The sequence below is a fragment of the Melanotaenia boesemani genome, chromosome 1 (assembly GCF_017639745.1).
Source record: "Melanotaenia boesemani isolate fMelBoe1 chromosome 1, fMelBoe1.pri, whole genome shotgun sequence".
NCBI classification, from domain to species: Eukaryota; Metazoa; Chordata; class Actinopteri; order Atheriniformes; family Melanotaeniidae; genus Melanotaenia; species Melanotaenia boesemani.
Window position 1 is genome coordinate 2739357 of NC_055682.1, and position 13674 is coordinate 2753030.

The 13674-nt window shown below is 44.1% G+C and overlaps 1 protein-coding gene across 1 annotated transcript in view; it reads right to left on the minus strand.

The window, feature by feature from the left end:
* Window positions 1-13674, minus strand: part of herc1 (HECT and RLD domain containing E3 ubiquitin protein ligase family member 1) — an 83783-nt gene that overhangs the window by 58620 nt on the left and 11489 nt on the right. Inside the window, 16 exon segments of the mRNA XM_041987663.1 lie at window positions 1667-1781; window positions 1857-2030; window positions 2129-2353; window positions 3012-3203; window positions 3337-3469; window positions 4369-4521; window positions 7872-8093; window positions 8989-9114; window positions 9414-9579; window positions 9662-9796; window positions 10889-11060; window positions 11277-11421; window positions 11523-11650; window positions 11748-11891; window positions 13150-13246; window positions 13349-13660. Coding sequence (XP_041843597.1) covers window positions 1667-1781; window positions 1857-2030; window positions 2129-2353; window positions 3012-3203; window positions 3337-3469; window positions 4369-4521; window positions 7872-8093; window positions 8989-9114; window positions 9414-9579; window positions 9662-9796; window positions 10889-11060; window positions 11277-11421; window positions 11523-11650; window positions 11748-11891; window positions 13150-13246; window positions 13349-13660 — 2639 coding nt within the window.

Consider the following 13674-nt stretch of genomic DNA (forward strand, 5'->3'; position numbering starts at 1 on the left):
GACGTGACTCGGGTGTGAAGTGGATCGGGTGTGAAGTGGATCGGGTGTGACGTGACTCGGGTGCGACGTGGATCGGGTGTGATGTGGATCGGGTGCGGCTTGACTCGGGTGTGATGTGGATCGGGTGTGACGTGACTCGGGTGTGAAGTGGATCGGGTATGACGTGACTCGGGTGTGACGTGGATCGGGTGTGACGTGACTCGGGTGTGAAGTGGATCGGGTGTGAAGTCGATCGGGTGCGGCGTGACTCGGGTGTGATGTGGATCGGGTGTGACGTGACTCGGGTGTGAAGTGGATCGGGTGTGACGTGACTCGGGTGTGACGTGGATCGGGTGTGAAGTGACTCGGGTGCGACGTGGATCGGGTGCGACGTGACTCGGGTGTGAAGTGGATCGGGTGTGACGTGGATCGGGTGTGAAGTGGATCGGGTGTGAAGTGGATCGGGTGTGATGTGGATCGCGTGTGACGTGACTTGGGTGTGAAGTGGATCGGGTGCGACGTGACTCGGGTGTGAAGTGGATCGGGTGTGACGTGGATCGGGTGTAAAGTGGATCGGGTGTGAAGTGGATCGGGTGTGAAGTGGATCGGGTGTGATGTGACTCGGGTGTAATGTGGATCGGGTGTGACGTGACTCGGGTGCGACGTGGATTGGGTGCGACGTGACTCGGGTGTGAAGTGGATCGGGTGTGACGTGACTCAGGTGTGATGTGGATCGGGTGTGATGTGGATGGGGTGTGACGTGACTCGGGTGTGAAGTGGATCGGGTGTGATGTGGATCGGGTGTAACGTGACTCGGGTGTGAAGTGGATCGGGTGTGACGTGGATCGGGTGTGAAGTGGATCGGGTGTGAAGTGGATCGGGTGTGATGTGACTCGGGTGTGATGTGGATCGGGTGTGACGTGGATCGGGTGTGAAGTGGATCGGGTGTAATGTGGATCGGGTGTGACGTGACTCGGGTGCGACGTGGATCGGGTGTGATGTGGATCGGGTGCGGCTTGACTCGGGTGTAATGTGGATCGGGTGTGACGTGACTCGGGTGCGACGTGGATTGGGTGCGACGTGACTCGGGTGTGAAGTGGATCGGGTGTGACGTGACTCGGGTGTGATGTGGATCGGGTGTGATGTGGATGGGGTGTGACGTGACTCGGGTGTGAAGTGGATCGGGTGTAATGTGGATCGGGTGTGACGTGACTCGGGTGTGAAGTGGATCGGGTGTGACGTGGATCGGGTGTGAAGTGGATCGGGTGTGATGTGACTCGGGTGTGATGTGACTCGGGTGTGATGTGGATCGGGTGTGACGTGACTCGGGTGTGAAGTGGATCGGGTGTAATGTGGCTCGGGTGTGCCTGAATCAGCATCCACTCCTCAGACAAGTAAACTATATGAGCTTTCACGTCAGTCTCCAACAACATTAGAAAAGGACGCTAGATTTGTCACCAGGCACGTATTTGAAATAGAGTCGCTAGAGGGGTCAGAAAACGCGCCATACACAACGGAAGGATTTTACAGAGGCTGTGACTTCTTTTGTGGCCACAGACATCGATATCGTCTACGATATCGTTATTGACATATTTTAGAAAAATATTGTGATATCATTTTTGGGCGATATCGCCCACCCCTAGATGGAAGTGTGAGAATCATTCATATCAAATATCTGGAACTTCACCTTCCCTCTCCGCAGGCTTGGCCCAGCAGCCCCGTGTGCTTCAGCAAGGCCGCCAACACAAACCTGGACACGGTGTCTAACAGGGACTCGTTACTGAGGGACGCGTTGTCCCAGTCTGCAACAGGAATCACAGAGTGGTCAGAGCGTAGCTCAGACTGGACTCTACTCTCCTCCCAGTCCACAAGCAGACCTTTGCTGATAGCGTAGTCCTGCATGTTGATCCAGAGGCTGTTGGCTGGTTCTTTAGAGGAACCCAGGGCCAAATCCACCAAGACGCTGAGGTCAGACCGCAGAGTGCAGTCAAAGGGTTTCTGCTCTTCATTCCCGGACAGCGCCGCCTCCAGTAACGAGCTGATGCAGCAGTCTGCAGGGGTCACGCAGGAAACAACAAGTGGTCAATGTGAAGTAGAAAAAAAAGGAGTTTTATTAACAGTAACGGGACCAACTGTGTCCTCTCTGCACCTAGCTGAGGGATGTCCATCTCCAGCCCGTTGCTGAAGAGGGGCGTTTTGAGCCAGTAAGCGGTATCTTGTTCCTCCAGCGAGGTCGGAGCTCCCTGCAGCATCCCACCGAGGCAACGGCCCACCAGCAGAGCCACGGTCCTCTCCAGGTCCACGAGCCACACCCAGGACAACGCCAACGGTGGCAGCGACATTCCTGAGGCAGGCTCGGCAAAGTCTGACATTCCTGCACAGTTAGAAAACATCGACTCTTCTCAGCACACACGTTTGATTTTAAAGAAACACAACAGTACTAACGGATGTTTTAGTGGCAGTGGAGGTTAGGAGAAGGAAAAGGTTACCGTGTCTTTAAACGAAGACATGGGCATCCAATTTCCACCTTTTATACGTAATCTATGCAAAAACTTAAAGATGAACAAAGCCAGTTGTTATGGATGCCAGTGCTGAAAGCATTAGCCATTAAAACTCCAACGCCATTTTTACATTTTCCTACCAGATTCAACTGTTTTCCCATCGCAGGCAGATGCAGGAAATTCTGGTATTTTTGCCAGTGACATTATAGAGCCATGTGTCCACCAGGGGGCGCTAAGAGAAAATTTCTTGTGTGTGAAATAATTTAGGATCACTCAAACGATTAGATGTTGATTATGTCGTTCTTTTACACAAAAAAGGTCTCGATTCATGACAGTAGCTGTAACACAGCCGAAATTGGAGTCTGATTCGAGTAAAAATCCCTCTGCGTGTTCATCTTAAGAAAATGGAAACACAAATGTCTTTCCATACTCTTTCCTTGTTTCCATATTTATCCAGACCTGGAAGATAATTTTAAAAAGAATGTTCTGTTTGTATCTCCTGACAAATTTCCGTGTTGTTTTCATGCTCACCGTGCAGAGGCCACTGCAACTCCTGGTCCTCCAGAGGGGAGGCGGCCGGCAGCAGCCTGTTGAGGCGGTCCAGAGGGGGCAGCAGGTCCAGCAGGTGGCTCAGCAGAGGCCTCGCCACCGACACAGGAAGCAGCAGCAGCGCGTTGATTATCTGGCACAGCATGCTGCCTGCTGCAGACACGTAGATCACATCTGCAGGAGGTACAGAAACAGAACAAACACGTCAACGTTGCAGTTCTAGGGTCAAATCTCATTTAAAAAACACAAAGACAAAGACGATGGTCTTGTAGTAGATGACAAGAGAAACATTACTGATCCCGTTCACCTTGCAGCTTCTCTCGAATGCTCCCGTTCCAGGAGCTTTCCTTGATCAGAGCAGCAGAGCGGGAGAAGATGTCGGTGGCGTGAGGAAGCAGCAGCTGCAGGTGTTTGTGAAGCAGCGCCACGCTGCTCGAGTTCTGCAACATAAACACACATCGGGTTATGTTTCAATAAAAACTCATGTCTCGTTAAAACATCAGTTTGACACTGGATTGAAAACATACAGGAAGAAGTTAATATTTATTTCTACAGCCCCTTTCACATAGAAGAGCCTGTAAACTGAAGCTCTGAAGGTTAAAACCAAAATTTCCTGAAATGAACTGGTAACCAGTAAAATAAGGCTTTAAGTCTGATACTGTTCCCAGTGACATAACCAACATTACTGTAAATCCTAACTATCGCTATCCATGTAATTCCAACGGATTCTGAAGGCTGAGAAGCGTGGTCGTCTCTTAGCAACATAGTAGTGATGGTGATGTTTTTATGGTGAAATGTGGTAAATAATGCTGTTATCATGGATCATTGTGGATTTTCCAGATTGAGTCTCTGAATAAAACTACATTTAGTGGCTGGATTGTAAACCTCCTGGACGGGATAGAAATGCCGGGAAAACCTCCGTAGATCAGCTAAAGGGTAAAATATCCATCACATTTACCCCACAGAGATACACACCACCGCTGCTGAGACACTGGTGATGATAGAAGAGACAGCCTAGCTATCCACCGCTGCGTGTGCTGAACGTACGTTCAGGTCAACAACTGACACTTTTCTTGATCTGTTTCCACCCTAAAGAAATAAAATTAGGTAAAAATCAACTAAACTAGTGAAACTCCATGGATTTATGTATCTTGCGGAGTAAACTTAGCATGGTGTTGTGAAACTGCTGCTGACCCGAACTGTTGGTTGGGACATTCTGTTAAAAAGTCCCTTTAGATCTCAAAAGGTAAACAAAAAAGACTTGTATATTCCCAAATGTGTAAACGCCATTCCCTGGTGATAAAAGCTGGAGAGCTCAGATGAAGCGGGGGGTGTGCACCTCGGTGACGGCGTTGATGTGGCAGTACGCGAGCAGCTGCTTCTGCAGCGAGCACAGCAGCTGGTGGAGGTGAGCCGGCTGGCTGCTGTCGGATGACGACGTGCCCTGCTGGATCTTATCGCTGTTCTTCTCCAGCTCTCCAAAAGCCTGATCCTGCACATCAAAAGGCAAACCAAACACAGTCAATACCAGGCTAAAGAATTCAGAAGGATCCATGAAATATTACATTCCTCACCACTTCTGTAACCCTTCTCAACAAATGACCCGACATTATTTATAGATCTGAGATCAGTTCAGCTTCTACGAATAAACCTTTAATAGCACCTGCAAAACTACTCAGGTTCAAATTTCTACTTTGGCATTCATCAGACATTACTTTACTCATTCCTGGAATTACTTTACTCGTTTCTGGAATTACTTTACTCATTCCTGGAATTACTTTACTCGTTTCTGGAATTACTTTACTCATTCCTGGAATTACTTTACTCGTTTCTGGAATTACTTTACTCGTTCCTGGAATTACTTTACTCGTTCCTGGAATTACTTTACTCGTTCCTGGAATAACTTTACTCATTCCTGGAATAACTTTACTCGTTCCTGGAATTACTTTACTCGTTTCTGGAATTACTTTACTCATTCCTGGAATAACTTTACTCGTTTCTGAAATTACTTTACTCATTCCTGGAATTACTTTACTCATTTCTGGAATTACTTTACTCGTTCCTGGAATTATTTTACTCATTCCTGGAATTACTTTACTCATTCCTGGAATTACTTTACTCATTCCTGGAATTACTTTACTTATTCCTGGAATTCGTTTCTGGAATTACTTTACTCGTTTTTGGAATTACTTTACTCATTCCTGGAATTACTTTACTCGTTTCTGGAATTGCTTTACTCATTTTTGGAATTGCTTTACTCATTCCTGGAATTACTTTACTCGTTTCTGGAATTATTTTACTCATTCCTGGGATTACTTTACTCGTTCCTGGAATTACTTTACTCATTCCTGGGATTACTTTACTCATTCCTGGAATTACTTTACTCATTACTAGGATTACTTTACTCATTACTAGGATTACTTTACTCGTTTCTGGGATTACTTTACTCATTCCTGGAATTACTTTACTCATTCCTGGAATTACTTTACTCATTCCTGGAATTACTTTACTTGTTTTTGGAATTACTTTACTCATTCCTGGAATTACTTTACTTATTCCTGGAATTCGTTTCTGGAATTACTTTACTCGTTTTTGGAATTACTTTACTCATTCCTGGAATTACTTTACTCGTTTCTGGAATTGCTTTACTCATTTTTGGAATTGCTTTACTCATTCCTGGAATTACTTTACTCGTTTCTGGAATTATTTTACTCATTCCTGGGATTACTTTACTCATTCCTGGAATTACTTTACTCATTCCTGGGATTACTTTACTCGTTCCTGGAATTACTTTACTCATTCCTGGAATTACTTTACTCGTTTCTGGAATTACTTTACTCGTTTTTGGAATTACTTTACTCGTTTTTGGAATTACTTTAGTCGTTTCTGGAATTACTTTACTCGTTTCTGGAATTACTTTACTCGTTTCTGGAATTACTTTATTCATTCCTGGAATTACTTTACTCGTTTTTGGAATTACTTTACTCGTTTCTGGAATTACTTTATTCATTCCTGGAATTACTTTACTCGTTTCTGGAATTACTTTACTCGTTTCTGGAATTGCTTTACTCATTCCTGGAATTACTTTACTCGTTTTTGGAATTACTTTACTCGTTTCTGGAATTACTTTATTCATTCCTGGAATTACTTTACTCGTTTCTGGAATTACTTTACTCGTTTCTGGAATTACTTTACTCATTCCTGGAATTATTTACTCATTCCTGGGATTACTTTACTCATTCCTGGAATTAATTTACTCATTCCTGGAATTACTTTACTCATTCCTAGGTTACTTTTCTCATTCCTATAACTATGTTACTCATTCCTTTGACTACTTTACTCATCCCTTGGATTACTTTACACCTTTCCTAGAACTATTTTAATCATTCCTAGGATTACTTTACTTATTCCTAGGATTACTTTACTCATTCCTAGAACTACTTTCATTCAGCCATCCTGTGTACTGCAAAAGTACTCAGATGATACTGCACTTATAGGTCTGCTGACCCGAGGACCGTGCCTACAAAAGAGAGGTGGAAGTATTTGTCAGCTGGGACGATGCAAACTTTTTAAAACTGAATGTAGAGAAAACAAAAGAGCCCATAATTGATTTTAGGAGGAAAAAGAGGAGCCTTTATTAACTTTTATGAAGGGTCATGAAATAGAGGTGGTGTAATCCTACACATACCTTGCTGTTGATCTGGACAATAAATTAAATTTTAAAAAGAACACAGAGGTGGTCTTCAAAAAGGCTCAGACAAGACTCTTCTTTCTGAAAAAACTCAGATCTTTTAATGTAAGCAGAAACCTTCTTTCTGTGTTTTATCAGGGGATTTTAGCCAGTGTTATTTTTTATGCTTTGTTGTGTTGGGGAAGCAGTATTTGTGTAGATGACAGAAACAGGATTAAAAAGTTGATTGTAAAAGCTAGGGCTGTTATTGGCATCACCCCTGACTCTCTGGACCGCACCCTGGCAAAAAGAACTGGGTCCAAATTGAAAACAATTTTATTCCTTGAAAACCATCCTCTACATGCTGTTTTTAATCATCTCAAAAGCTCTTTTAGTGACTGTCTTGTTGTGCCTCAGTGTTCTACTGAACGCTTCAGAAGGCCTTTTGTTCCTGTAGCTGTCACATTTTTTAATGACCACCTGAAGTTTTTTTTTTCTTTAAATTATGTTTTTAGTATATTTACATATTTAAAGGTTTAATTCATGCTGTCATTGTCTATGTATAAGATGTGTGGTGGCAAAGAAATTTCCACTTTTGGGGGATGAATAAAGCTTATCTTATCTTACCCATTCCTAGGATTACTTGACTCTTTTAAAGTGGTCTTGATTTATGGACCTTTTCAGTCCAGTCTTTCTACATAATAATAATCTGGGGAAAAAACTGGGTTTTTCTCAGTTTTTTTCTAGTTTTTATGATCTGAAGACTTTAAACTTTTCTCCCAGATTTGTTGGTTTTTGTTTCTGAGCTTGAAGTGATTTTTGTTGACCAGAGCCAAGAGGAAAAATTCAGACGAGACGACTCAAACGCAAAAGGCTTGCTGTCTAACAACAAGTCTTCATACAGGCCTGAATAATCAGACATACTTGAAGTTAGTGTGTGTGTTATATTCAATAATATGCCTCCTTCAGAGAAGCAGGAAGAAGCTGCTGCTCTGCCAGGAAAAAAGGCAGCAGGTGAAGACGAAGGATTACAAGATGACTCATTCTGCGCTCTGAGAAGAGGAACAAAATAAGTAGACCAAGTCTGCCGCCATCCTGATGACTTCCTCCCTGCATAAAATTGATCTGAACAAATGATCCGTTACTGAAATCAATACAACCCTTGCACTCACTGTATAGAAACCCAGATTTCTGAGCAGCGTCTTCATGAGGATCTCAGCCAGGTGGGTGTCAGGGTGGCCACCCGTGGTGCTGTAGGTGGGGTCGGGGGACGCTGTGAAGGTTGGACCGGAGGAAAGAACCTCAGGGCCGTCAGCGGGAGAGCTGTAACCCAGGAGAGAGGCTACATGTGTGTGGTCCTGGAGGCTGGTCAGGATGATGTCCAGCTGCATCCTCTGAGGTATTCACACAGAGAGAAACAGGAAACAAATTAAACATGTAACATATATATATATATATATATATATATATATATATATATATATATAATGTGTGTGTGTGTGTGTGTGTATAAATAAATATATATGTGCCTTAAAAACTTTCAAAACTCTGGTGCCGAAAGGGTTAATAACTCCTCTACTGTTTGAAGCCTTTGTGTCCAGATGTTTGTTACGTTTTATTCTTTCATTCCAGCCTCACCGTCTCCACACGGAAGACAAACAGCTGCACAGCCACAAACATTTTCTCTGTTTTCACTTTTCCTTCAGCCATTTTTGGGGAGAGGCATTGTTGACTAAGGTGAGCAGCTCAGTCAGGCTGCTGGAGAAGAAGCGAGGTACGCGCTCATGACGAGTGATTGACGCGCCAACATGGTGGCAGTGCATTGTGGGACTCGTAGTATTATGGGGGTGCGTGCCAGCTCTAATAGTGATTAGATATGATCATGCCGGTCAAAAATAATATATTCACGGGCTGGATGTGGCCCGCGGGCCTTGAGTTTGACACGTGATCTAAAGCTTCTGTTTACTGGATCTGAACTGGAGGTCCAACATGGAGTCAGTTTCTGAGGTTCTTGGTCAAACCCTGAACTTTTCAAGACGAATCAAGAGAAAGCGCATAATCAAACAAAGACAGGTCAAACAAACAAAAAATAAAATAAAAAGGCCCAAATATGAATAAATAAATACGTAAATTAAAAAAACTTGACCAATAAATAAATAAATAATGACTAAAATTAAAAGTAAAATAAAGGGAATAACTGCGGCCCTGACTGAAGATGTAGAAGAGAAAACAGACTATATTTTGTTTTTCTCTACAGACTGTTCTCCATGTGGAGGCCGTGCTGGGTACCTGTCCTTTGGAGAGACTCTCCCATCTGTCGGGGCCCTGAGGCAGCAGGGAGTGAAGCAGCTCCATCCTCTCCCTCAGTGGAGGCAGCAGCATGGTCGCCCCCACAGACAGAGTCTCAATCACTGCCTAAAGGAAACAAAACACACACACACACACAGGAAGTCACTGCCTCACCTGTCATGGTAACAATATCACTGACAAACAAATGACTGTCTTCTCGTCTTCTACACTAACAGACTGAGGAAACTGTTCAGCATCTACATGATCTCACTCTCATATTCATACTGACATGACTCAGCTCCATATTACTGTCTCACCCCGAGACTCTGGCCTCAGACGAAGCTTCATTTACTGTCTTGGTCACATCTATGCGCAGATGTTCCAGAAGTTTCTTCAGCTGAATAAAGATAAAACTGATCTCATACCTCCTGAATCTCATCCGGCACAGACGAATCCATCAGCCTGAACAGCAGGTTCCTCAGGGGCCTGGCCTGCCCACCCAAAATGCTGGTGGCCACGCCCCCCGCCAGAGCCAGAGCCAGGTGATTGGACAACAGTCGAAGGCACAGCTTGAGAAAGTTGTGGTGCTCCCTGCAAACATAAAATAGCCAATTCCACATCGGGAGTCTGACAGAAATGTGTGTAGCTGAGGTCTCGCTGTCCGACTACTTACTTGGATGAGGGGAAGGGCAAAGGAGGAACCTCGCTGTTGATGCCGTCACAGTAACGCTCCAGAAAGGAGCGCAGGTGAGAGAAGGTGCTTTCTTCAAGGTCCACGCAGTAAGGCCGATGCCAGGCCACCACCTGCCTGCAGAACCACAATCATAAATATTTATAAGAGAGACCAAGACACCAACTCTTCATCTTTCAGTCAGAGGCACTAGCAGCTAAAACAAAACATGTCCACATGTTTTTAGTAAGCTTGTTTTTACCTTTAAACATAAAATGAAACCAAAATAAAGTTTAAAAATCCGATAAACTGTTTTTACTGTGGAAAAACAGACCCTGCAGAAAAGGTTTGAAAACCACTGAAGTAAAAAATTCAACCGTAAATTCTTAGCAGCTTATTAACGCCAAGACCGTGTGGGGGGGCTGCACGGCCTCACAGCAAGAAGGTTGCTGGTTCGAGCCTCGGCTGGGGCGAGGTTCGAACCTAGGGGGGCGGTGGACTTTCTGTGTGCATGTTCTACCCTTGTATGCGTGGGTTCTCCGGTTTCCTGGTCACTCTAAATTCTCCCAGACCCTATCTGGCCCTGCGATGGACTGGCGGCCTGTCAAGGTGTTCCTGCCTCTCACCTGCTAAAAATGCTGGGACAATTGAACTTTTTTATGTCGTTAATGAACTTTTTTTTTGCTTTTCTTGTATAATTTTCAGTGTAGCTTTGAGTCAAGCCTTGTTTAAGTTTATTGATTTCACTGATCTGACACAAACCCATGTCCCTTCCTCCCCAGCAGCTTATTATTTCTCTCATAATAATCACACCAAGAAGATCTAGAATTGGGACATTCCTGGAAGCATCAGAGCGTACACGAAGCTTAGATAACCTCCAGGTCATGTGACTTGTTCCAGGTGAAACAAATCTGATCTAATCAAGTTGTTTTTAATCAGTTTTTTCCACCTTTATTCTGAGCACAAATCAGAAAACAGAAAAGTTTTCCAATTTTTTATGTTTGTTTAGGAAACAAAAAAATGAAAAACACATTTTCTTCTGTTTTCTTTTTTGATTCAAAGGAAAAACTCATGGACATTTAGCATACGTTTAAAAGGGGATTATGTTTGTCTAAGTGAACTGCAGCACATTTTAGACAAACTTTCTGCCCTCTGACTGGAGTTACACAACCCGTTCATGGAGCAGGTTACCTGCCCTGCCATCAGCGCCCCGAGGCCGCTGGGGCTCACCTGTCTCTGGGCAGAGCCGTCCAGGCCAGGCTGTGGGAAGTTCCTGCTGAGATCTGCTGAATAGCCACTCCGTCCAGGCCAACCACCTTCTTTGGTTTGGTGATGGGTCCTGTGGAGTTGCCCTGGCCACACTGGCCCATTGAGTTGTTCCCCCATGCGTATACTTCATTATCTGAATAAAAGAAAGTCACTTCAAATACTGAGGTTAAAGTAATAGTCAGTAATAATAAAAGAAAAGTTGTTTCCAGTCTCAGAAAGTTAAGCATTAGCCTGAACAAATGGTTAGTGTGTTTGCAGTTGCATCATGATTCCTGGAACCGTCCTCAGCAAACAAAATCTGGCTGAGTCAGCAGAATGACGTTCAAACTGGGACTGATGGATTCATTACCGTGCGACAGGGCCAGGCAGTGGCTATCCCCAATAGAGATGTCCACCACTCTGGTGGTAGCCAGTTCCTCGATCAGTTTGGGTCTGAGCGCCGTGGCCTCAGAGGAACCACAGCCCAGGCAGGCCCCGCATCCCCAGGCGTACACCTGAACGAAGGCAGGGAGAAGCGAGTTACATAAGCTAATCACAGAGTCCCAGCGGGCATTAAAAGGCATGCAACTACAAACGCTCAGGAATGATGTCCAACCTGTCCGGTGGAGGTTAGGGCCAGAGACGACTGGCTTCCAGCGCACACCTTCCTGATGAACATCCCCTGCAGGGCTTCCACCACTTTGGGCTTGTAGACTCGATTAGTATCACCGTGACCCAGTTTTCCTGCAAACCGACAGTTTATTTACACAGAAAACTAAATGAAATAAACAAATATTGAATTGAATAAAACAAAGTGGGTCAGACTGGAGAGTTTACCCACCGTTGTCCCCTCCTCCGAAGGACCAAACCGTGCGTCCATCCTTGGACAGAGCAATGGTGTGGGAGCTTCCGCATGACACCTCTCCAACATTACTGATGTCTTTGACCAGGGTGGGAATGTTGCGGCTGTTGCTGTCACCATGACCTGTAATCACAAACAAAGACAGAGGTCAGGCTCTTCATCCATGGAACAGAAATTAGACATTTTTATCAGGAAACATTAGCAAAGAGACAAGGTGAGCTGAGGCAGGTGAGGCAGATGGTGAGGTGAGGTGGGTGAGGTAGGTGAGGTAGGTGGTGAGGTAAGTGAGGTGAGGTAGGTGGTGAGGCAAAGGCAGGCGAGGCAGGCGAGGTGAGGTAGATGGTGAAGCGAGGTAGATGGTGAGGTGAGGTAGGTGGTGAAGTGAGGTAGGTGAGGTGAGGTAGATGAGGTGAGGTAGGTGGTGAAGTGAGGTAGGTGAGGTGAGGCGAGGTAGATGAGGTGAGGTAGGTGGTGAGGTGAGGTAGGTGCTGAGATGAGGTAAAGGGGTTTGACTGGACCTCAACATTACTGAAGCAGTGTGGGATCATCTGGACAGAGAACAGAACAAAAGGCAGAAACAAATCCAAAGAAAAGCTTTGGAAATATTCCTACAAAAGTCCTTAAAAGATCCTGGAGAACTATTCCTGGAAAGTAATTCAAACATCCTGGAGAATTATTCCTGAAGACTATTTAAAGAAATGATGGAAAACTTCTCTTGAGAAGGTTCAAACTGAGATGAAGAATAAAAGAATTCACTCAGAAACTAGATTTATATTTATATATATATATATATATATATATATATATATATATATATATATATATATATATAAAACGTATTTTAAATCCCTGACTATCAGTTATAATATATATATATATATATATATATATATATAGTGAAGTCAAATTAAATAAACTGGAAATAATACATTAATAATCATAAAGGGAATTAAACTAAATATACAAGTAAAACCAAAACTTAAAATAAAAAATATTAAATATAAAAAAAAAGATTAACTTCATATTCTTAACTTTATTTAAATTAATAAATTTAAATTATTTAAATACATATTAAACAACAATAATAATGATAATGAAATAAGTAAACCAAAAAATCATTAAATTCAATTATAATATATAAATTATATAATAAAGTAAAATAAATGAAAATACTAAAATAAATTAAAAATAAATAAGAAAAAAAAACCATTAATTGATATACTGATTAGAAAAGAATGAAACTTCTTACATACTGAAGGTGACTCGTGGATTGATGACTAACTGTCCCAGTAGTTTAGTTTCAATCTTCATATTTAATCTTATTTACATGTTTAATCGGGAATGAGGAAAGGAGTGGAGAAGGAACTGTGAGAATTCCTACCTAATCGTCCAAAATCTCCTTCCCCCCAGGTGTAGAGCTCTCCGTCCTCGCTGACTGCAGCACTGTGTCTGTAGCCAGCAGACACGCAAACCACCACCTGGCAGGAAACACACACCCGCGTTAGAAACACAGGCATCTGCAGAGCTTTCCTCTCTGTAGAAGAAACATAGCTGGACAGCGCTGGGAGCTGGAAGCCCACCTTCCCCTGCAGCGGCCCCTGGATGAGTTTGGGGTATTTCTGCGTGGAGCTGTTCCCGTGACCCAGTTTGCCGTAGTCGCCGTCCCCCCAGCTGAACACCTCTCCCTCGGTGGTGAAGGCCAGCGTGTGGCCGTCTGAGCCTTTGGATGATGACACCTTCTTGATGGCTCGGTGGGGTTCAAAGGTCAGCTTCTTGAGCGTGGACTGGTTGTTGGAGTCGCCGAGGCCCAAGCGGCCGTAGCTGCCCTTCCCGCAGGCCCGGACCGACCCGTCTGAGGAGATGACGAACGTGCAGTACTGACCCGCCTCAATCTGCAGAGACAATG